This window comes from Trichoplusia ni (genome assembly GCF_003590095.1).
Source record: "Trichoplusia ni isolate ovarian cell line Hi5 chromosome 14 unlocalized genomic scaffold, tn1 tig00004226_group13, whole genome shotgun sequence".
Classification (NCBI taxonomy): domain Eukaryota; kingdom Metazoa; phylum Arthropoda; class Insecta; order Lepidoptera; family Noctuidae; genus Trichoplusia; species Trichoplusia ni.
The window spans coordinates 19,887-46,364 of NW_020799732.1; the positions used below are offsets into that span (position 1 = coordinate 19,887).

Here is a 26,478-nt window from a genome sequence, read left to right on the forward strand (position 1 = left end):
TGGTACAGTAAATAGAACTCATGCGCATGAAGTCACTTTTATGTTCATATTTTGCTTTGTTGTAACATCACAAATTACACATATCCTATAATTTGTCATTGTCAATTTAAAAAAGGGGTGTCTGATAGTTTTTTCATTATCACGCTATTTATTTATCAGCAATTTAAAGGCAAATCATGATCAAAACACCAGGGGGCTAAAATAACACGTTTACCAACTTTTTTATTTTGGAAATATACCAAATGTTTGTGAGGAAGATCAGTTTTAATATTAAGAGGGCAATCAAATACAACGTGTTTCAAGAAACCGTTTATCTGGGCGCAATTTGGTTTATCTGGAGCCCGACTCCTACTTCACTAGCTCCGTCCACAAAAATAATTTGACATCTTCTTTATATCGTCAGAAAACATCGTGTGTGAAAATAACAACTGTCTGGCTATCACTGTTCCTGAGAAACAGCCAGGTGACAGACAGACGAACGGACACCGGGGCCTCAGTAATACGGTTCTGGTTTACCTCTTTGGTTACAGTACAATAATATTTTTATGATGCCTCATAATTACTGTCATAATCCGTCTAACAATTTCAGGTGTAGACCGTCCCAAGAACAGACTTGCTCGAAAATCATAACCCACCCAATTAGAAAATGGAAAACCCTCGAAAGTAAAACATTTTTAGCAGAAGTGCTAAGACTGAGTTATACCTTCTGTAATTTTTTCCTACTTGCATCCCCCCATTTTAAAACGGCTCGATTTGTCAAACATGTCTAAATGAACACTTGCACATAATTCAGGTTTAAATTAAAATAGTTCAATTTCTTCGGAAGCTATGATGTCACAGACAGACAAGCAGGCAGGTATGTCAAAGTTATAAACCCCTCTTTTTGGGATTAAATAAGAAAAAGTCATTAAAACAGGTGTGAAATATTTGACACCAGGATAGTATCGTAAACGATGAAATGTATTTGATTCAAACATTTGATAGTGTTTGGGCCGCTCAAGATTCCTTATAATTTAGAAATAAAAAAAGCAAGTTTAAAATGTAAAGAAAAGTGTTTCATTTTCAATATTGCATTACATTTTTGCGATGATCGTTATCATTAAACTTCATAGTTTTTCACATCTTGAAAATCACGCAGACAAAGTCGCGGGCAACAGCTAGTGACATAATAATTTAAGAATATTAGTCACGCTGATTCCGTTTATATTGCACCTATCAATGAACAGTTCACCTTCAATTAATCTACCGGATTAATGTGGCTTAACGGGACGTGAATGCAAATCTGCATGTGAAATTATTTTATTTGTTATCAAATACAAAAAAATTCTTTAGTAGAACCGGGGTAGTAACATCTGTTGGATGCCGAATGAACTTTGGGGAGATGGTAACCACGCATTGAGTTCCGAAAAACAAAAACTCCTTACCAGGATAAAGGAAAAAAAGGATGGACTTTTACATAGTAACTATCGTGAGAGTGATATATTCTTAAATAATACAACGGTTCACTCACGCATATTTATCGGGACTATTTTGGGACCCAACCGGAGTCCTTAATCATAAGCTTAATAAAGGATGGATGGCTTTGAAATTGTAATGTTTTCAAATTTACCAGCCCATTTGCACCCACTGCTATCTACTGGCCTCTTCCTATATAAGAAAGGTCTCAGCATTGGCAACAATATTTAAAATCCAGGTTCCTCAATTATGTTTTTTTATCGTGTGTCAGTGAAGTAAGCAAGAGTACATGTATATGTCAGAAATCACATTGGTACTTTGCGTTAGGATCGAAAATGCAGCTCATTAATACAAATCTATATCTATTTGTTTGTTTGAACACTCTAATCTCAGGAACTACTGGTCCAAATTGAAGCTTTGGGAAAGCTTTAGGCTATAAACCATCATGCTGCGACTAATAGGAGCGAAGATACAAGGTGGAAAATGTGAAAAAGCAGGGCAGGTATAAATCACAACTTATATCTTCTAACCACGGGGACGAAGTCGCGGGCAACAGCTAGTCTAATATGAATCAGTAAGGCCACCAAGACTTATATATTATATTTATTTATTTATCCCATTACTCATACCCTGTTTTAAAATATTAGTACTTATTAACTCATGTGTTTTGATTCAAAAAGTTATACAATAGCCATTGTGTTATAAGATTGTGACACTGATTAATAGGTACACACGCAGGACCACTTATTATTTGACTAAGACTTGTCACTATCTGACCTAACAAACCAGTTCCTACCTCAAGTTGGGATTTCCTAATGACCTTGGATCATCGGTGTTTAAGCCAATAGCAACAAACGGACGAACCATATCGCTGCTATCGAACAATCTCAAGTAAAACATTAAGACACACCGATCAGAGCCAACCGTTGCTGAATACTGATACACAATACAATTCTTTTATTGCGTCACTTTATCGGTCTAGTTCGATATCAATCTTGTGATAAGATCCACGATTTTGTTCACATTTCAGTCGTGGTTTGTGCTACGTCGAGACATAATCACCAAATACATACCAAAGTGCGGAGTGATGAGCGAGAGTGTCGACGAAGTGCAAATAAAGTAAAAAGTTTTAATAATTATGGCTGGTGGCGATTACGCTATGAATAAGGCAAGTTACGAGTGAAAGAAATTCAATAAATTATTTAATTGTCTTTTTTTATCGTCGTATTGTAATGCGTTATCGTTTACGAACTCTTCTGAGTGTAGGTCGAAGAGCATGCGTATTTAAATTACGAGAATAATTAATGAGGTTTTTTTCCTTATTTAAATTAAATCTTAATTTATTTAATACTTTGTAATTGACATAATTTATCAACATAATTAATATTTATAAGCATTTTTTATAATTGATAGATATAAACAAAAAGTTTGTATATATATAGGTAATTAAAATTGAGATTAGGTCAACCTAACTATATCGGACACATCTCTGTTTGGCCATTCCGGCTAAATTGTGGAAACCACCTGACAGAATGGACGCGGTATTCAGAAATTGTGGCTTAACAAATACAATTTAATTAGCAAACTTTAGATGACTATTCTTTTTTCTTAAATACTTTATTTTTATCCTTGAAAGAAAGTTCTTATAAGTAATCGGAATAATAATGTTTAAAAATTTATCGAAAGATGTTAAAGCGAATAGAAAAACAAAATGAATGTGTGATTCAATAAAAAGCATTTCGATTATAATTATCTCGAGAATTAAACACGTTAGTTTTGAAATGGTGAAATCGATAATCCTCTTATAAATTAACGCTTATCAGAGCAATGAACCTTAATAATTGTTAATAGTTAATAACGACGACCTTCGTAAGTCGGCTGTATGATAAAGGCATAAGTTTACTAACACGTTTCTCGGCAACGCACAACTAGTTGTGGATCTAAAATGACGCTGTATTTTAATTGCTCTTGCGTTCTTATCGTCAGAACAGTCACTGAGCGTTACGTAGTTTACTGCATTTTTCGTTCATACCTTCCTTATTATACAATGTTCGTAATCATAATGCTGGCCTACAGATTGGCATCACTGGGCATAGGCCTTCTCCCTCACGGAAGGTTTGATCACTGACCTCACTTCGGGTTACGGGTACGATTTCAGAGTCCAATATTTGGATTACCTCTTGGTGGTTCCCGTCATGGTGTCGTAGTGTAATTAAGAGAAACGTATTTTGAAAAAATACACTCGACTGAACTACACTTCAAATGACCGGGGTTGGGTTGGAACCTGCATGCTCCTGCACAGAAAACAAGATTTACGAGTACATTTACAAGAAGGCATGAACCATGCTTACATTCGGTGGCTGTCTCTTCGTTTGACCAAGGCTTTACACTGTCGAATCACTGGTTGAACTCTCCATCCTGCCTTCCATTTTCAATTCATTAGTTATTCGTATTATATCAAAGCCTCAACTCTCGATAATTCAACGGATATTGATATCATAAGATCGTATCTTTTCAAAGCTTAAGATTGACCACGCTCATGATAATTGATATTAAATTCAAGTAGAATTACACAAGTTTGATAAATTTTGATAAGTTGATTTTTTTTAATTAGATTTGAACTGTTGTTTAGTTTTTCGATTTCGAAAACATTAGCAAATGTACAAAAAGAAACTTTACATAAAAAAAATGCATTTTGCTATGTTCAATTCTTTCATGGGATATATACCTAATACTCGTGATCAATTAACTATTATTTTACTAAACACAAAAATTAAATCTTAATATTATTGCAAACAGCACGGCTTAGCATTGAAAATGGACTTATCAAATAAAAAAACTCAATTTTCTTTTATTCTTCTTTATCATTCTTCTGTACGTATATCACTGAAATCCTCCTTAACGGCTGGACCGAATTGAATGATGTTTTTTGCGTTTAATTTTCCCACTCGATGGTTTAGATTCACAAAACAGTTCATCATAACGGAGTTCACTGGATCAGCTAGTTTATATGATCTAAGAGAAAATATTACTAGGCATAAAAATAAAATAGTTCAAGGACAATAAATAAAAAACAAAATGTTATTATTATTTCCATGACGAAATGTGTGGAAGATAAAATCTGTGTACGATACAGTAAATATTGTTATTCGATTAATCGATATTTTATCGTTAATCATAGTAAAGTGATTTACAAAACCATGTGTTTTATCTATTCGTTCAAGCATGATGGAATGAGCGATTAAAATACTATAATTATGAACGGTTGAAACGTAATCAAGAAATACTTAACATTAGTTGAGAGAAAACGAGAAAAGTCTCTCTTTAAGTTTAGTTTTTTACTAACGTAAAATACTACTAAAAATATGGTTAAAAGTGTTGAGAATTGGATTTTAAGGCGATTTTCATATTACTTTAGGCGGATTAATGCAGAATTATATTTGAATCAAATCTATCATAAATCTGCATGGTTGAAGATTTTACAACCGAATCAATCGATTATCAACTTTACAGATCTGCCAATCAATCAATAATTCATCGATAACCACTAATCATTCATCAATTGGTCATTGGTCTTAAATGATCTGCTCAATTACACAGATTGTGTCTCATTTTTTTATTGTGTTTTTTTTTCTCATTCATTGATTTTTTTTCTAGTTAGAATTTCGGCCTCATGTCTTTTATCACTGGTTTCTGAAGGTACAGGTTTGATTTCCATATGTTGTTTAAAGTCAATATTTCCCTTGATCATTTTATAAACATATCTATCTCTCTCTCGGCCTAATTACTCTTACCGTCAAATTTTTCTACAAAATTAGGAACTTTATAAAATTCTTAATTTCTCGGCTTCGTTTGCAAATAGGTATTACATAGGTTTAATAATGTATCAAATATTGGACAAAAAGTAATGACTTGTTTTATCTTACGTTATCACAAATCAAATTATTCAAACATGCTATTTAGGTAAGTACGTGCCTAGACGATTGATAAAATTACTTATCTAAATGTCAAATTAAATTGATTGCGTGTAATATTTATGCATAAAATATTTAAAATAATAATTATAATCAACAATTGAATCCATTCTCAGAGAATTAAATTGGGATTACTACTAGGTATAAAAAATAAAAAATATTCATATTCCAGATGTGTGTCATATTATAGATATTTAAAAAACTACTCGTTATTTTACCTCTTTGGACGATAAAATAGTCGCTTTAAAGTTAAGGAGATGTATACACAGAAGTGATGTTACGCGTAAGATCCATTCACTGTAATTTGATCAATTTATATTGGTGGGACAAAAAAAATACGTTTCCGTTGTTATTTTAATAAACAATTACGATAATCTAAAAATTTGTTATTTCTGCCAGCTCAGGTAGGAGCCTAGCTAAGCTCATCGAAAAATAATATATCACATTGGAATACAAAATAAATTGAAAAGAACAGAAATTACTATCAACTTCGAGTATTGACGTGACTTTGACTTGTCATTTCGTCACATAGGAGCAATTCGTCAGCGCTCGGAACAATGTCACTTGTCGATAAACAATTCTATTATATTATTATAGGTCAAAATAAAAATCAAAAGTTTTTATTTCAAATAGGCCGTTTCTCAGGCACTTTTAAAACGTTACATTACTGACTCTAGTTGCACGGTTCCAAAGTCAATCGACAAAGCATTAATGAAAAATGAATTTCACACCAATAAAATGACGTATCCATCGTCATTTGTATTTAAACATATTAATCAAAATTAAATGATAAACATTGGTATCATTAGTCATTGTAACGTTATCGCAACGGATTAAATGTTATGTAGATAGAAACTATTTTAAAATTTCATGAATATGTTTTTTTCTTTCGTTATCTGTATCTGTTGTTAATATTATTTTATAAGTGAAGTGGGGTTTATTATATTTGCTCTATCTTAAGTTGTATGTATGTTAAGTGTCTTTTGTCTAGGCCTCTATTTTTTCGTTAATAGTGACAGAGACATCACAAATGTATACCTAATTTAACGGTACCTTTAAACTTAAAATCGTTTGAAAATGTGGCGTTAATATATTTATTTATGTATGAGCCTGACAGTATGTCTGTACATTTGTAAGACTAAAAATTGATATGCAGAGTATTTTTTCCTTAATGCGTTCAGACAATAGTGCCAATAGGTATAGAGAAACATCATATATGAAGATCCCCGTACTAATAGACAAGTTCGACGCAATCATGATCAAAATCGCTTAAATACAAACAGAGTTTGTAGAGAAGAAGGCCCAATAAGGTTGTTAACCTTTTTTGAAGGTATCAAATAGCGTATTTTGATGTGAGAGATCAAAAATCAAAGGTCATGGCCCAATATAATATCACTTGTTTAGATCTATTCAATAAGTCAAAGTCACGTTTTGAAGAAATTAATATTCTAACGCTGCCATCTATTTATAGTATTAGTAGAATGTTCTAAAACTTACGAGTACATAATATTAATGTAAATAGTGATTTCCATAATTAATAAACCAGAATTAAAAACAAACAAGTTCCACTTGTTCCAAGAATTAGGTTATCTAAAACAAACACGAAATCTTTCTTAGGGAATTCTAGTTTTTCATATAAAATTTGTGATTGTTTGGACAGATCATTTTGTTTTAGTTAATACTATAAGTTTAGAATAGACATGCCTTGACATTCTTTTTAAGAATTTGATATCTGGGTTTCGATAGGGCTACATATTTAGTGTATGTAAATGTTGTTTTTTATTTTATGGTATTCTCGTGATTTATTGTTGTATAAAAACATTTTTTAGTTTACATACTCGTCAACCCACAAGCTGTTAACTATATAATAGTGTAAAATACATGAATACACAAATATGTTATTGCGGGTTTAACAACCTATCTACAAGTTAAATATAAATTTAACACACGTAGGCAGGTCAAAAGATTAATAATTATTTTTTTAGCTTATTTGTGCTAGCACAGATTAACAATTACCTACGTTAACACATACAATACAATATAATAAAAGCGGTAAAGTGGGAGCCGGAAAGGCGAAACGGAGGGTTCCGTACTAATAGACTAAAAAACTTAATATAAAATAACCGCTCGGGGGAGAACCAACAAATTTATCATTCGATCTTTAGTATTTGTTGTTCGCGTAGTGGAAATACATCATCTCTGATTTTTTTAACCGCCTAGCTATCAAGTATACAGACAGCGATGCTTTAGTAACAAAGTTCCCTTTTTAAAATTTGAACCCCAAAAATTCCATTACGAAAGTTGTATGATATCTCAATAAATTATCACAATACATACTTACTGATTCACTTATATCATAGATCGTTAACAGAAATTAAAGATACGAAATCAAACATCTGTTGACAATAGGCCCCTTTTGGGTTTTTACTCAAAAAATAATTGATCGATAAATCATATTAAAACCAGATAAAGCAGATGTTATCGCCATGCGAAAAGTTCATAAAAAAAGTGTTGTGTGTCGATTAGTCGGTTTGTTTTAGAAATCATTTTTTTTCTTATTAAACTATGACAAGCATGTTGAAATATCTACGGATTAACGTGCGCAAGGAAAAATTGTTGCTAAAGACAAATGTTTTTATCTCAAACACTTTTAAAACGTGAATTTTCTTTTGTTTTTCACATGCACAAAGACACCCATTCTCACCCAAACGCTTGTCTAACGCGAGGTTCGAACCAAAAACACATCGTACACAGTGGGTTAGTCGTGGTGATTTTAACCAGTCAGGTACCGTTATCGAATGGCTCCAGGAGAGCGGTTCAAAAATGTCATTCTTAGGAAACAAGAAACTCCATAAAACGATATCACGACAAAAAATATGAATAATACATTAACAAAATATGAATAGGTGTTTTATCTAATCACAGTTGATAATATCGTTACTGACAGTAATAACGAATTGAGTGAGACATGTAATCTCATTTAAAGTGAATTACTTCGCTACTGGTCAAAAATAATACGAAAGATAAGGAGATAAATAGCTTCATGGTAGATGCGAATAGGGGTAAATTCGATTTGCGTAATTTCTTAAAGGACATATTTTGAAACTAAAAGCATATACTACATATACTTGTAGTGCAACACAAACCAAATCATTAAAATAGGTCCAGCCGTTTATTAGGAGTGCAATGGACTAAATAAACACTTACAGCAGAATTATACAGATAAGGAGTCCATTACTTATATACCTGTAAAGAGAAATCAGAGAGGTAGTGGCAACCGGTTGCCCAGTACTGCCAGGTACGTTACAAAAGAAAAGTGACATTCTTCGAAAACTATGTATCCTCCATCACAGGGTAACTGGTTGTTACTACTTTTTTGGACACCCGGTATAAAAATAGGCAATCTGCAAAATTCACTTAAATATTTCGTTCTCTTACTAAAAGAAATTGGGGAGCAAGGATATGTTTCTCACATTCCTCTTGAGACCATCGATAATAATAAGAATTATGAAAAGTTTAAGTTATAAAGCATATTTTTAAATGACATTTTTTTATCACTACCTATTATTATCAGAACATGACATGAAGTCAATACATTACATTTCGAATTTTGATGACTTACAATTACGGATCGAGCGATAATTTTGTATGTCCATCATAATTACTGATGTCTAAAGTTATAAGCCATCAAAATCACCCAAAAATGATACATGATCATCTTGATACACATCTTCATGTGTATTGAAATCAGATTAAGATTAAAATATATTTGTGTTGCGGCGTGGTTTAGCTACATATAGATTTTGGTTGAATAGCTACTAAACTGCGATTGAGCTAAGATGTGTAAAATAAAAATGCAATGTTTAGATATAGGTCAAAGGCTCATTAGCGAATGTATTTAAATTATCTTACACGTTTTCGAGGAAGAGGGGCTTAGGAACAATGAATAGCCAATGAGAGCGTTATATCACGTCATTATTCTGAGTGCTCATTGGCTGCCGATGACGCGACGAACTACGGCTGCTGAGGTCCCGAACAATTTGAAACATGATTTTTAAGAGCAATAGCACTCCGATAAGACAGATGAAAATCAACAAATAATATAAGTAAATCACACACTCGGAGCAGCTTTTCCTTACCGTAACGATTTAAAAAATGTGCTTCTACGAACTCCTAGGGCTACATAGAAATCATGCGGAACTCAATAATACAACAAAAAAAATGTTAAACAATAAAACATGAACAGTCATTTCTTTAAGCTAAGGATGTGTTGCCAGGGCTGGGTTAGTAAGAACCAATACAATTTGTATGTAGGGTTAGCCGGGTAGCCAGATCCAATGATGAATAATGAATTCACAAATGCTAGTTTTGACCGATGTTAGTTAGAACTGTGTTTTTTTTGTGTATATGATTTGAATGTTTGTTAAAATCACGAGTGTAGTAATTCCTTAGTACAGGTGACGCTTTTTTTTAAACTGATCCAAAGAAATCACAAAAAAAACTATTAATTTTTAAACATACACCTTGCACCTACGACTAAACAAAAAAAAACATTAAGAATTTCAGATTCAAATGAAATAATACGATCTAGTTATTCTCAAATATAACAATTAATTCATAATTCAAATTCCTTCTAAGTAAAATCGCCAACCCTAGTTGAGCCAGCTTCATCTAGCTTAGCGCCGATATCCGGCTATCAACGTTACTCACTCGTGTTGCGAGTTGGCACTTGACCTGGTGACGTCATTACTTTCTCACTGCTCTACTGAGCGGGATATATTCTGTTAATATTTCTACTAGAAATGTTGGTACGGCGGTGCTACCGTTGAACCACACAACTATTTTTGCTGCACACGCTCCGTTTCAGCTTCGTGGGGTACCGACAGTAATGTGATCTATAAACAACATTTATTTTTCTGGGAAGTAAAATTATGGGAAAAATTTTATTGAAAATTATTTTTCCAAACCTATTATCGTTCTCTGTCCACTGAAGTCCACTGCTGTGAATAAAACTCTCTTTATGCCATTAAATGATAAAATTTTGATTGTACAAATAGTATGATTGTGGTCACCACGCCAAAAACCAGTGTGTTCGACGGGTTGCGAGTATAATCCAGGAATGCTTGACTTGAATTTTCTATGAAGCCCCCCGCAATCCATGGATTAAATAGCTTAATGCAAGAGTTGTTTTTCAACAGATCAAAAACAAATCTAATCTAAAAACATAGCTAAATTCCATGAAAACCCCCGACTATCAAATCCCACATATTTTTCTTAAATCATAAAACGAAGCTTAACATCGTAAAACAAACTCCAACCCAGAATTTATATTTAATAAACCACGTAGGTACACACTACCGTTCAGAATTCCAGGGTATTAAACACCCGCGCGACAAGTAATAACTATCATAGTTCAGGTGGCCAAACTAAGCAATGATGCCACAACACTAGTTACAGTTGCACTAACTCTAACAGCTACCAGCTAACGCATGGTTTATTAAAGTTTGCCAATCTATGAAAATTTTGAGTTTTAAAAATTGAGGTTTCATTTGCAAATAAAAAGTTTTACGAAATAAGCTTTCATTTAATGAAGGTTTACTAAGCTCTTTATCGGTAAAAAGATACTAATTTTGGACCCCATCGTAGTCCTTAACCAGCTGATGCGGTGACGGGGTCGCGAGTGGAACTTTTAAAGATGATTGCAAAATTGTACTTTTGTACGAAATGAAACAAGGTTTACATTAAGCGATGAGCTTGAAATAAGAAAAAGTAGAAGTGAAGTAAGATGCGGTAAATCGAAGTTCACCAATAGAACGAAGTATTAGCTTGTCTGTTCGATCCCTAATGCGGGCAAGCATCAATTCGGCTTTTGGTTATATGTACTTTCTTAATTATTCTGAGAACCACTAACGGTGAGCGGAAACATCGTGATGGAACCTGGATCCCAAAAAAAAAATGTTCAAACCTTCCCTAAATGACAGGAGGCCTGTGCCCAGCAACATTATTATTATAACAGACCGACTTATTGTTTGAATTCGCGAAGACTTCTGCAATTCCGAACTAACAAAAGCAAGGGCAGGTGCATAACTACTCCACGCATATGGAGCAGTTTTCTTAACTTCACCGGGTGTCAATGTTCAAGATCTTTTCGTTGTTTGAACACAGTTGTCTCTAGAGTCGAATGATGTGAAAAATATTGGTTTCATACGATATTTTGATTTAACTGTTGTTGTGTGGTGCGATCATGAAACAGTGAAGAGTATGGATTATTTAATATGTGAAGTATTTGTCGATAACATTCACATCATTTCATTATATAAATAATCCATAGGTTTTGTGCATTTTAAGATGGACGAAAAATGTTTTGTTTTAGCATATTACTCGTATTAAAAATAGATAGAACTTGTAAGTCACATCAAAATTGATCAGTTTCAAAAAACGATGCTTAAAATTAATGATTATCATTCACATAAAAATTGCAATAACCTTACGGTGCCTCTAAGTAGTTCTGTGTTCCACGTAATAAACATAAAGTATGTGGGTAAGAAGTTGGCGTTAGTTCAGTGAATAATACGAACTCTTGCATAATATTATTTAAATAGCGGAAAGCCGTATCGAACGAAAACTCTGGCGAGTCTATTCTAGCTCTCGTCACAATCCAACGAATTTACATTTAAATGAGAACGATTATTCCCTTGTTTGAAGGGATTAAGTTTGGGAACACTTCCCGATTTTCGCGTCCGCACAAAGTTTGTGTAATTACTTTATTGGTGATTACAAAACTAAGACACCGGTTTTGGAATACATTAACCGGGAGTTTACAAGAAAAGCAGTTCAGAAGGTATTATTGGATTACCGATTGAACTGGTTGAAAGTTTCACCGCGGATAAATGGGACCCTATTGACGCTTAATCGAATTTGTTGCAAACCTGTTTCTTGTTCATTAATTTTTGGTAACAATTTCTTGAAACTTATAGATTTCATTCAATTATTAAGTTTGTTTTATACAAAAGTGAGAGTCCTTTGAGTGAATGAGTTTGGAGAATCTACCTACAGAATTGAAATAGATGACATGCAAATGAAATATGCTCACTATAACTGCACTTCTCAATACAATCGTGATGGACGATTACTAACTTTATTTACAAAGTTTTAAGGTTGTTCTTTTATTACAGGCCGAACCGAACGGAAAACCAGTGGAAGTAGTTAATAATGATAACCCAGAGCGAGCCTCATGGGGTCGCCCCTTGGAGTTCATCCTCGCCTGTCTGGGATACGCCGTGGGTCTGGGTAACGTCTGGAGGTTCCCCTACCTAGCCTACAGAAATGGCGGCGGTAAGTTACAAAAAAAAACATAAAAAGTGTTTTACAAATTTTTGCACACCCTGTAGCTTAAAGTGGTAGCCCCGAAGATTTGTTTCGTCATGTTATCGTACTTCGTTACATAAATACTATATTGCCGTCTCGCTTTCAAATAGCGACAATCTTGGTTTAATGTATTATAGTACAGCCACTAATTCCCATTGAAGAAATTTTTACGATAAACAAAATTATCTAAATGATAGATTAATAAAAGACGCAAAGGGGTATTGTATTGACGTAATACTTTAGCAGGTAAATAAGAACAAACAAGTTAAATCCGATTATTAACTGCAATAAATCTTAATGTTTGCATTAAATTATGACAAGATAAAATGATCACAAATCCCTCAAAAATAACCTTACAATAGATTTTTGGAATAATTACATAATAGCTCATTGGAATAATTCTGCAAGTCATAATTTAGAATAATAAATGTCCAATAAAATTGTAAATGTACCTGATTATATTTGATAGTCAGTCATGCATGAAAATGTGTCTGATAAACCGGGATATGATGATAAAAATACATACGGTGATACATGAGTATGGTAAGCCTAATAAAAGGTTACGCAATATTATATGCAAACGTAAAGTTGACAAGCAAAACAAAAAAAAGAGATAAGGATCTCACATCATCAATGGCACCAAAAAAAGTGCCAGATCCTTCAACTAATGAGGGGAAACTCAACACTGAGCTGATAGTTTTAGACCAATGCAAAGGAATATCTGAATTCACGAAACACATGATTAAAAAACAAATCTGAAACTAGGTCATAGGCGCATTATACAACGTTACAAGAAACTAGTAACACATAACACATTTATCATCGTGAAACAAGCAATCATCTTTTGTTTCAGGTGCTTTCCTTATACCATTCTTCCTCATGTTATTAATTATTGGGCTTCCCATCTTCTTCCTCGAGTTGTACGTTGGTCAGTACACCGGTATTGGACCCCTGCAGGCCTTCTCCGCTATATCGCCTTTCTTCAGTGGCCTTGGATACTGCACTCTGGTCGTCATCACTCTGATCTCCATCAACTTCATGATTATCATCGCGTGGACTCTGTTCTATACCATTGTGTCTATCGCCGGGAATTTGGATTGGGGATCTTGTGAAAATCCCTACAATACTGACGGTAAGTACTTATTTACTCTATTCATTAAAAAATGATTACTTCTGTAATTAGTTAATTTTTGTACGACTGGGTGCCTTGCAACCTTAGATTGAGCATTTGTAAGTATGGTCCATGAAGACAAGGAGTTTTAAGGACATAAGTGGTCATTCCAGAAAATATTAGTTAAAGATTGTCGGAATAGTTTTTAATTGAGAACTATTTTGATCATAAAAGATATTTCGAAAGCATAAAATTTTAGGTCACCAAGAAACTCGTATTTAATTTCATTTTTTCACAGCTTGCTACAGTGGTGAATACGACAAAGCTTGTCGAGAAAACAATACAGGCGCAGCTTCCGATCTTACTTATTACATGAGACAGTGTATGAGCATCGGACAAATCTGTATGGACACCGGATTCTTGCCATACGACGGAAATTATTGCATGAATGTGACTGAAACCGTGCCTTGGTACTCAAATGCTACCAGGATTTTGGCTTCTGAAGAGTATTACAAGTAAGTGTGATTGTGTGGTGATGTGGAATCACGTTTCGTGATAGGCTGATCGCTAACCTTCACTAGTTGAAGAGGCACCTCTAGAAGAAGAAAATTTTGCAGGCTGGTTTTAAGTGACCCAAGATAGAGAATTTTAGATTTGGGGAAAGCGTTGGCCAAGCAATGGGATACAATTGGCTAGAAAATAAAAGTTTCGTAAACCTAAGCTAATTAAGTCAAAACCTAGTGAAAAATTATTGACTACTCGAAATTAAAAAAAGTATTTGTGAAATTATAATTATCAAGTATGAAGTCAAACACGTTTTTTATACCGACAATAAAGTTTCATAATAACGAATAGACCCCAAAAATATGAATGAGCTAATCCAAGATCGTACGATATTAATCTTTACGAAAACGACTGAAAAGTCCCAATAAACGTAAGTCCTTTATGATATTTCATTAAACTGTTTATATTAATAATGCCTTACAAAATATTTATGACAACCGATACCAATCTTACAGTAATCGTTTCATTCATGATATGGTTGCGATAAAGCGTAGATCTTCAAGATAACGGGGCAGTACTGAAATTCTCACGTTTTTTCATAAGGAGATAAATGCAAAATTTTATTTTGTTATCATTAAAAATGGCTGGCTTTGGACATTCCGAACCTTGGACATTGGTCATAAAAATTTAAACGTGGTTTAGTTGTCGGTCTAATTAATAAATAAGCAAATTAATTAGTCTTTCATTTATTTCTCATTATTCAGGATTATTTTTCCATTTTTTCATCCCATTTTTAAGCTGACGAATTAATTTCGCCTTTGCTAAGGAAACTTCAAGATCGTGCGAATCTAGCTCAAGACAAGTGCTTGCAAAATGCAAATTCAAACATGATTAAGATAAAACACCAAGAAATCATCACGGATAAAAAGTTCATAACGAAAAAAAAAATTTGTGCAAACCCAAAAAACTTTTCTTTTAAATATTTCAGTCAATAAATTGACTGATAATGCACTTGAGTGTTCTGACCTTTCACAATCAGGCAACAGCCACCGGACACTATAGATAATGGCGAATGTTTATCAGATTAAAACAATGTCACGTGCAACTGCATCCAAATTAATTATCTAAGATTGTTTATGTTGCACGAAAATTGTAAAACACCAACAGATTTCATTTTATTCATAAAATAAAATGCAGCCTTTACATGTGGTAACATTGTTTTTGTGGTACGTGTCTGTGTGAGTCTGTCTGTGGCATCCCGATTATTTGGTTCCAAAAGTAAATTAGTCGTTAATGTTTTAAACTGTTTAATGATAATAGATCCAAGAGCCAAGTAACAAAATGGTCGCTAAGAACCTTTAAACATGGGAATCAAATGATATTAGGATGCTATACACTTCGAACAATTACGATTCAAGTGTTATATTTTTTAACTGAACTAAAGTAAACTAAACCGAAATTTCTGTTGAAATAAGCTGTGCCTATGTACTATGTGTTCTATCTTTCTTCTTTTCTGTACTCTGTGTGTGTATCTGTGTACATGAACTATTAAATAAATAAATAAAGAGGTTTAATATCATCAGGTTAATGTATATAGAAACCTGTTCTTAAGTGATAGTTACATTGTTGTTGATTGCACCAAGAGGACTAATCTTTATAGATTACTTGGTTTCGAGTTATAATTTCAGTTTTCAATATTATATTTTTTATTGGTTGACGTATATTTAAAACTGGATACAATAAACTTAATTCATGACTGTTAACTATTAAATACAAGTAGTGCTGCATTGTGGTACAGTCATTTACTTTTATTCTTATTAATATCTTTATTAGAAATTCCATTACACATCGTCACCTCTTATAAGATGCAGCTTTATTTTCTTCTTTATTTCTAACTCCGCTTCAATATTCAACTATCTTTTTTTTCATGTCAAAGTCAAAATGAAGTTAGTAAGTAGTCAGCGAATTCATCAGAAATGTTAATGTTAAAAGATATAATTATTTATTTATTATGGGTGCACTAAAAGAAGTTAAAAAAAAAACATAAAGAAAATATATATAAGGGTGCTATTTATTCTATGTGAAATCTCTCCCATTACCTTTCGACCTTTCGATCTATCTATCCTTTTTTCGAAACTGTTTTGTATTTCAAATCCTACTACATTGAAATAAAAGCTATTAATAAAATTCGTTCAAACTACAGTGTTACTTCCTACTTCTGGTTGACTCTACAGCCGATCGAAAGCCTGGTTCATACCGTTTGTACGCACAAGGTAAAACCCGGAGATTAAATAAATATCGGTCGCATAATATAGATAATTTCGTCATTAACTATGTAATTACGTGGGCGTGGAACATGTCAGCTGCATGCTCTCTTGCAATTTTGATAGTACGAACTCACGTGAATGTGGAAAAAGTGATATTATTATAAGGCAATTCAAATATAACGGTTTAATGAAAATTTTATCTTGGAAAATCTGGAATGTCTGTTCCAATCGTATATTTTAAGAATGAATATATTTTTTGATAGAAACTATCGTGAGAATAATTCATTATTAAATGATGTAACGGTTTACTCACGCGTATTTATCGTCATTAAGGATTCCGTTTGGGTCCGAAACTAGGCGGGCAACCACGATAAATAAGCGTGAGTAAACCGTTACATCATACAATAATAAGCAAAGTATTTTAAAATTAAAAATACCCAAAAAAATGCAATTGTAAATAGAATATTAAATGTAGCGTATTGTCATCTTATTAATGCAGAAACAGGATATTGAATCTTGTGTTGTAAATACATAAGATTTAATTTAGTGTTTTCCTTAACGGCAATGTTGTAACTTCGTTGACATTTTCAGTGAGCGCGTGTTGGGCAGGGGCGACTCTTCCTGGGAGAACTGGGGTTCGATCCAGTGGCATTTGGTCGGATGTCTTGCGCTTTCATGGCTTATTGCTTTCTTCTGTGTCATCAAGGTAAGTTATTAAAAGTAATATACTATAAACGGTTACTTCTTATCTCAAAATTGGGTTTGTGGTACAATACTTAAGTAAACTAATTTACTGAAAAAAAATCTAAAATTGAATTGCTTAAATAATTAGCTCAGTTTTTACCTATTCATATTTCATAACTTTCAACTTTTTGAATTTAAATTGTATCATGCCGTAGGTACCTAATTAATTGAGCAATTCCCGGAAAAAGTAGAAGTCCATTAAAATCTTGACTTAAAATACAATATAAAATATTTCAATAAATCTCCTTTATCCCCAGGGTGTACAATCAGCAGGAAAGGTGGTGTACTTCACAGCTCTGTTTCCTTACGTGATGTTAACCGCTCTGCTGATCCGAGGAGTCACGCTAGAGGGCGCTGGTGAAGGGATCGTTTTCTATCTGTCTCCGAACTGGGAACAGCTGCTGAATGCTCGAGTCTGGGGTGATGCGGCTTCACAGGTGAGACAGCACGTGTTTTTCTTCTTTATTCATTTTGGGACTTTTGTAAAGCCCAGCGTAAATCAGGCCCATCGTTCCCAAAGATTTACGAATTACAATAGAGCGTAATGGATCTGGGCCTTGAATTCGAAAACTTTCTTACATCATAGAGCATGCGAATAAAATAGTAAGATTAGAATCGATATAAAAAATGGGAAGTGGGAGGGGGGAGGCATATGATGGCACAAACGTTGGGGCAATAAGGTCATAGTAGACAATAGATTTACAAATTTCTCAAGTTAGCGAATAAGTAAAATTTACCTACTCAAAGAAACGTTCAAAAATTTATCAAAAATTAGAGTTATTTTGTTCATGAATAAAAAGCAAACATTTTGATTTAGTATCAGATTAAAGTTAAAATATAAATACCCATCATATTTAAAAATTTAACAAACTTCATCAAACTTTAATTTAAGAGCTCTTTGAGGTTTAACAAGTTTTGCCTAATCGTAAGACTTCAACTTTAAAACGACCGCAAGTAATTCATGTTTAAATAAAATTCTTAGAAACATTTACTATTTTCTAATAGTTTAAAAAGTAACAGCACCTTTCTTGAGCTACTAAATAAGGTCTATATGGCTGTGAAAGTGAGACGGTGATATGTGCTGTGTAGTTCTCTATCTCGTTCCCACAACGGCAATAGCAGTGCTTAACAAACAAGGTCGAGTGGCGTACAGACCGGTTTCAAGGTGTCGCTAGCTCTGAGGTCTCGGGTTCTATCCCGGTCGGGTCAATTTAAAATTCACATTTCTACTTTGTCCCGGGTCTAAGTGTTTGTGGTACCTTCGTTGTATCTGAATTCCATAACACAAGTTTAGCAACTTACTTTGGGTTCAGAACAATGTATTTTTTTTAATAAATAAGTTATCAAAGTGAGACGGCGCTACGTGCCGTTTAGTGTTCCATCTTGCTCCTACAACACCAATAGTGAACATAAGTTCATAAAGTACAGTCACTCAACTAATTGGCTATTGAATTTGAGGCTATCAAACAAACATCAATCTATCGAAGGAATCGGTCCATCGGAAACAATTTTGTCAATAATAGCACCATTATCATGAATAAATTAATGTTAACTCTAATTATCTGGAAGGAAAAGGCAATTTACATTTTCTAGGCCACAGACTTTCGTATTTCTTAATTAAAAGTTTTAAACTGCTTTAATATTCGCTGGTATGTTTAGTAATTGCTGTTGTGTCGGTTTTAAAAGTTCCTGAAAATTCGAGTCATTTAAACTTGGAGGGTAAAAATTAGACCAATTATTTTACTGAAGGAAAATGTAAGATTACGAAGAGTTCCCGTTGTTTTGAAAATATTTTCTTAGAAAAGTATTTATACTTCTTTTTTAACACAATGACAATATACAGCATGTCTCATTGATAATTCACTGAAGGAAGAAATAAAATCAGAGGTCACAATTGTAAATTCTAAATTCCTAAAAAAAAACACAACTATGCTAAATGAAAACAACATGTAATTCAATTTTGAAACAAACAACAATCACTGTGTTTGTTTAGAAGTTACAGGAATAAAATTAGTATTGTTGGTTTCCATTTTCAAAAGCAAACAGAACACTATGTAATATGGTAAAAGGGGGTTAAAAAAAACTACATTTAAAGACATTCAAGAATTGATTAAACGTCCTATTAGAATTAAATGTTGTATGAATTTAAAATCGGTTAAAGCAATACCCTTTTTTGACGTAGTCAAATAAAATTAGCATATGCTTTAATCCAAGGTACAACTCTATACCGAATTTTATGAAAATCGGTTCAGTAATTTAAGCGTGAAGAGGTGACAAACATATACACACATGCAGAAACACGGTCATAGGGCTATGGGGGCTTTCTTACTTCTTACAATTATATACATTATAATAATCAAGTATAATGTTTCAATAATATCCTTTGATTACCAGATTTTCTACTCGTTCGGTGTGGGTGTCGGTTCTCTCGTGACGTTGGCGTCATACAACAAGTTCAACAACAACTCACATTTCGACGCCATCTTTGTCAGTCTGACGAACTTCTTAACTTCCATATACGCTGGTTTCGCTATCTTCTCTGTGCTGGGATTCCAGGCTCAGCAAATGGGTGTCAGTGTTGAAGGTAAGAATTATGTGTTGATTTTTTTCGTAATATTTTAATTAGCATTGTATACTTGAATAAGCTTATAGTTAAGTTAATTTGTTTCTAAATATTCAACCGATGCACAATTTATTGTTTAAAAAAACATAAAATTTCATCGCAATTCCTATTATATTGCTTTGAAAAAAAAATGTACTGAGTTCATTGTTTTTGAATAAAGGTAACGTTTTACAAATTTGAATCAATCAGTTAAAAAAGCACAATAACGAGATAGACAAACGTTATTTTAAATAAAAAATGTTAAAAAAATAAATTAAATTAAATTTAGACAATCAATTAAAAAAGCTCAACAAAACTACACAAAAAAAACAATTCACAAAAAGTCTTTAATCAAGCGATGCGTCGGGCAGCTGTTGTTCGAAGCCCTCTCGAACAGAGAACCCTCGATCCCACGTCGATTTCACAATGTTACGAATGCAAGCATTGTTTGTATTCCATTCCAAGATAATGGATTGATTAAACTGTAAATATTTCATTCGGCCGCAGTGTTCTAACGTTTTCGGGTAAGTATTGGTTCCATGTGCGGTCGAATAGAAGGTTGATATGCTTCGTATTGAAACAAAGGGCTCACAGAACGGTCTCCCTTTTGAATGTTGGAAGAACTGATACGTGGAGTATTCTTGTTGTTCGAGACTATGCTTCACTTAGTTTATTAGAAAACTTCGTTGGTATCAGATGCAAAATGAATTTTAATATAAGGTTTGAAAGGACGGAATTCCTGTAGTAAATAGCATAGCGGGAAACGATTAATATTTGCACGGGGTCAACAGTAATAGATTTATCAAATTTATAGCGCGTTATTTCTATGTATATGTAAATAAAAAAAACTTTACCTAATATTTACATTTAAAAACTATAAACATTGCTATCCGCATACAATTGTAAAAATCCGGTATCACAAAAAATACAATCTTAATTTATAGCATGGGCAATGTTCATAGCTAACATTTTGCTAGTTCTGCCAAAACTAACCATTTCGTTTTAAAACAAACGACCCGCGCGAGTGTTATGAGCTCAATTCGGGACTAGTATCGTTGTGAAAGCGAGACACAACTATAGTTGGCTATACAAAGGAAAGCGCGCCATCTTGCTTCTCGAAAAAGTTCCAATTTCAAAGTAAATACACGTTTCAGGCATTGTTGCCCTATAAACAATAACTACATATATTCGTCCTTGTGTAGGTAGAATGTTTGACCATAAATCACTCATATCTGTTAATTAATTTTCGTATATCGATAAAGGTTTTATTACTCGACATGAGACCATAACATCACTATAGTTGGCTGTTATCAGACGATAACATGTAATATTGACAATGCTCTTAGATGAGTGAATTATTGGCGGCTAGCTCACGGTCATGTTTTGTTTTTCTCTTGTAATCGTGGTTTTAATATACTTGTGTCTGTAGTAGATAAGACAACGTTAGATGTCTGTTTTTTTTTGGTCTTCGATAAAAACGTCACAAAATCATGAATGAATGAAAAAATTTTATATTGAATCAATAAAAAAAGCTGCTACGACGGCTCATGAGAAAAGACTCCATTTGGGTCCGAAACTAGTCAGGTAACTTCAAAAAATCGCGTTGAACACTTTTTAAACAATTATGAACTCGTCTCAAGGAAGTTTTTACAATAATATCCAAAATAAATTAAGTAAAAGTGTGTATCTCTGAAGTTTAGTCACTTTTTATTCTGAACACACCAAGGCAAGGGTTAGCACGTACAGTAATATACCCTCAATATTTTATCATATCAGGTTTGTCAAAAACTGAACCTCAATATACTGGCCAACATAAAATAAATCAACATTATTGGATTTCCGAAACGGTAGCGAGGCCGCGTTTAGTCCTATCAATATAACGTAAGGTCACTGAGAAAATTACGTTAAAGTCACATCAAATCTCTTGCAATAACGTGTTAATATTATCTAGCAATTGTAGTTACTAAAAAATCCTACAGTAAAACTTGTAATTTTAAATACAAGTACGAAAGTATAACCTACGAAAAATTGTTTAAATCGAAGTTGCTGATTGTAGTCAATTATTATCGGTATATGCCTCCTAGAAAAAAGTATTTATTACAAAAAAGTTCATGAAAAGTTATTTCCTTATTCAATGAGCATATTCTGATAAGCCACCTTCTAAATCCTGTAGAAAACTAACATGGCTTCCTTTATCATCAGACGTGGCAGCTGAAGGTCCAGGATTAGCATTCGTGGCGTACCCTGAGGCGTTGCTCCAGATGCCCGTGGCAAGGATGTGGTCCATCCTGTTCTTCTTCATGTTATTCGTCCTCGGTCTTGGAAGCCAGTTCGGTGGTATTGAGGCTATAAACACCGCCATTGTTGATCAGTGGCCTCATCTTAGGAAGACTTACTGGAAGGTGAGAACTTCTATAATTTTACTTACTGCTTTAACATTCCATTGCTATAGAGTTTTGATGTTAGTGTGTATTAGGGTCATTATAGGTTGTTGTTAAATGCAAAATGACCATTTTAATAACGATGCCTTTTATTATTATTGCCTATTAAAAGGCATGGTGCTATCAACAAAGTATTCGTATACTTGCGTAATAAGTACTGGTTAAAGTTCAAATTTAAATTACAATTTTAGACTCCGCGATCAGATGACTATGGGCTTGTATTTTTTTTTATTCTCAAATGCTCAAATTTTCATATTTTTGCGCATTAAACAAATTAGTCGCGCTTTCCTACTAATTTCCTACTACTATAGTTGCTATATACTCGAATCACTGCTTATTTGTGTTTTTGAGCTTCTAATTCCGGAAGACCACAGAGATGAAATGTGTTCGGATATTAATTCTACTAATGAATGCTTTCTTCAATTCTAGGTGACTGCAAGCACATGTTTTGCATGTTTCATAATGGGACTGCCAATGTGTTTCAGTGGAGGCGTCTACTTGTTTACTCTACTAGATTATAATACCGCTTCTTGGGCTATCCTGTTGATTGGTATCGCTGAGGTAAGATTTGTATTTAGCGTCACAAAAAATGAATGGGAAAATAATGAGATGAATATTATAAATGGGAGCAACACTTTCTGATCTGGGGTCATATTACCTTTAGAGAAGATTTGAACACTCGGTAGCTCATCGTAATGCCATGGGAACCAGATGTTACTGGTAAATGTCATTACTGAAGGTTTCAAATTGTCCATCAAATTCAATTTGTATGCTTGAAATGAAAAGAGAATTTAGTCAGACGTCAGACTACAAAGAACAACTCAAATTTAGACGCTGCTACAACATCTAACAATGATGATGAATCAGAAAATCAAGTTTTTGGAAAAAACAAACAATTATTTTATCTACTATTGATTATACTTATTTCATGGTTATTACCAATGGTACTATTTTGTTTTTCAGTGCGTTGCAGTATCATGGAGTTACGGAATAAATCGTGCTATGAAAGATATTGCGTCCATGGACATGAAACTTAACGTGATCATGCGATTCTACTGGAAGGCGACTTGGACTGTCGCCGGACCTGTTTTCAGTCTTGTAAGTAATTTTATTATGTTTACCTTTTAGGGCTGTTTATAGCGAGGTCGGTGCGTCATGAAATTGCATTGCCACGTACTAGCAAATGTCGAAACTCTGACTGAACCTTTTCTTCAACCAAGAGGTGGGTGTCCATGAAAATGTAGCGGAGGAAAAATAATGGTTTACAGAATGTGTATTGTTCGGTTATTATCTTCGGATTTTTCCGATTGATCAGAACTTTATTTCTGCCCGATTTTTCTTCTTTCGTCTGTTTTGTTTACTATACACCATTTCAAAATAGATTTGGACCTAAACATGCCATTTCCTTTGCAGGTCTAGCATGATCTTTACTTTAATTACATTGAACTTCTTGACTTGCAATAGGTGATAAAACACTTTAAATATTATCAGTGGTTTCAACACAATGACTATTTTATCAGTAACTTCACGCACAAGTTGTTGAAAACAATAATACATTTTAGCCACTTAAGTTAATAAGGTAGAGTTAAAGGAACTTAATCTTCACGCTATTGCTACACGTGAGATTGGCTAAATATTATTTTAATTGCTGTGTTTGTGCTATGAGACTTACAACAGTAGCAGCTGTGGAGGCAAGATAGTGCTTTATCCTCCACATTTATTTTATTTATTTATTTAATAATTTAAACATAGCGATATCTCGCTTCCACAATTGCAATGGCGTTACGCGTCACGGGTTCCATCCCCGCATAGGACAAGCATTTGTTTGGTCCACGGATGCTTGTTCTGAGTCTGGTTGTCTTTGGGCATATGATATGAATGTGGTGAAGTCAGAAGGAAGAAAGATTCAATTCCTTAGACCTTAAAAAAATGGTGGGCCTAAGCCTAATGGTAAAATTAGCTCAATTCTTGAGGAAAAGAAATTCTTGGGAAAAGATAAGAGTCTTCAATACGTGATAAGTGGTATTACGTTAATTTTGTTAAAAAGACTGAATTGCACAATTTTTGAGGTAGGTTTTAGATAATCACAAAACGCTTTCAAATATAAATTTAAAACTCGCCGTTTTCCTGTACATCATTCTTGGTAATCATTTCCATATTAATCACTAAATTAGTTTTTCCAAAACTTCAATTCCAAACCTTCATAAGTGGGATAGTAACAATTATCTCCCAGCAATCTCGTTGATTAATTAGCCTAAGTGCGTGTAAATTATCGTATACCTAGAAGGCGACTGTTGTATCTTATTATAGATCGACGATTGCGTGTCTTTCGTCATATCTACTCTTATCTGAATTATACTCATAATTTGTATATCTTGTGATATTGGTTAATGATTTATTAAAAAAAAGGCTTTTTGTGAAATGTTAAAATTTATGACTATGTTATCACCGAAGAAAGAATATGATCGCTATTACTTCGAAAATTGAAAGTTTTCAATAGATAAGTTTTACTCTTTGTAAACAAGAATAATACAGTTAATCATTCTTGATTGCTCGATTATATTGACTAAATTGCATTATTTAAAGAACCGAGAAAAAAATATGTATTTTTTTCATTTTATCTAAAATCCAAAAGAACGCATTTGAAACATTTACTGCTCACGCAACGACAACCCGCCCTCTTCAAATTAAAGTAGAACAAGTATTGAACATTGTTTTTTTTACTTCCAGGCTATTCTGATTTTCGTATTCTACAACTGGGAGCCTCCGAGGTACGAAGACTACGTGTTCCCACTGTTCGCTGACCTGCTGGGCTGGGCTATTGGCCTATCCACCATCATCCTCTTCCCCGTCGGCGTAGGATGGGCCTACTACCATGGATACGTAAGTCATTAGCCTTGCCTTTTCTCCAACTATATTAGGGTCAGCTTCCAGTCTAACAGGACGCAGCTAAGTACCAGTGTTTTACAAGGAGCAACTGCCTATCTGACTTCCTCAACCCATTTAGCTGGGCAACACGATATCCCTTAAAAAGACTCTCTAGCTTTCGTACCACCTGTGACGACTGTCAAAGATGTATGAGTAACAGCCGGGACCCTCAATTTAACTTGCCTTCCGAAACAGAGAGTAACCCTTATGATGTAGATGGTCACTGATCCATGGAACGACCGTGTCAAGCGTTGCTTAACCACTTCTACAGTTGTAGCTTAGCCACGATCATGTATACATAAATAATATACAGTAATCCTGAATATTGAGTTTCGTATATCACATTTTGATTATGAAGGATAATCCGTGATAGCAGGTGATAAAAACGGTAGCAGTATTAAAACGATAGAGCAATTTCGTTTTATGATTTTTACTTAATAATGTATGTTTATAAAAGGAAAGTTTTTATGTTTGTTGCGGAAAAACTGGAAAACTAATTAACCGATTTCAAAGGTACATTATCAGTGAATATGATTATTTGTTTTGTGTAGCTATGACTAATTAAATTGATCAATAAAATCGTTTCTCAAGGGTGGAAAATAATTATAAAGTTTCTCGGATTAGTTGGAATATAATTTATTATTTTCTTTTTTCACAGCGCGGCAAAGAGCTTTTCACACCAACAGCAGCCTGGAGGCCGACAAAGAAAATTCTAGACGCACCACGATCTGACTCCATTGTAGATTTAGAAACAACACAACAAGGACCCTATGACAACATGGGCTATATAATGTGAAAATATAAATAGCATTACATTTATATTAAGAACACAGTATCTAGTCAAGTAACTTTTTGGTTTGAAGGCCAAAATAAAAAACTAACGTTAAGTTCATGCCACACTGCACAAGCGATGCCAAAATATGTTTTATCGCATAGTAGATGCTTTGAAGCACTTTGGATAATTTTTGTTGACAGTTGCTTCGTTTATAAATGAACTTGTTTTGATACTGATTTATTTCAAGTGGAGAAAATTATGTAAAAAAATTGTGAAGCTTTAGTAGGCACAGAAGTAGATATGGAAAAA

General features: G+C 33.6%; 1 protein-coding gene across 1 annotated transcript; it reads left to right on the forward strand.

Moving 5' to 3' along the window:
* Positions 1 to 2,467: 2,467 nt before the first annotated feature.
* Positions 2,468 to 26,478, forward strand: LOC113506421 (sodium-dependent proline transporter-like). The gene is made up of 12 exons (XM_026889271.1): positions 2,468 to 2,623; positions 12,605 to 12,764; positions 13,651 to 13,929; positions 14,207 to 14,423; positions 17,271 to 17,385; positions 17,681 to 17,860; positions 19,818 to 20,007; positions 22,228 to 22,427; positions 22,896 to 23,027; positions 23,430 to 23,564; positions 25,197 to 25,349; positions 26,053 to 26,478. The coding sequence occupies exons 1-12, from the start codon at positions 2,594 to 2,596 to the stop codon at positions 26,188 to 26,190; spliced, it is 1,929 nt and encodes a 642-aa protein (XP_026745072.1). The 5' UTR covers positions 2,468 to 2,593; the 3' UTR covers positions 26,191 to 26,478.

What these genes read in the sequence shown, in the direction of transcription:
- LOC113506421 (XM_026889271.1), top strand. Translation starts at nt 2,594, where the DNA reads ATGGCTGGTGGCGATTACGCTATGAATAAG. An exon ending in AGCCTACAGAAATGGCGGCG is followed by an intron (nt 12,765 to 13,650) that starts GTAAGTTACAAA and finishes CTTTTGTTTCAG; the next exon opens with GTGCTTTCCTTATACCATTC. An exon ending in CCGGACCTGTTTTCAGTCTT is followed by an intron (nt 23,565 to 25,196) that starts GTAAGTAATTTT and finishes TTTTACTTCCAG; the next exon opens with GCTATTCTGATTTTCGTATT.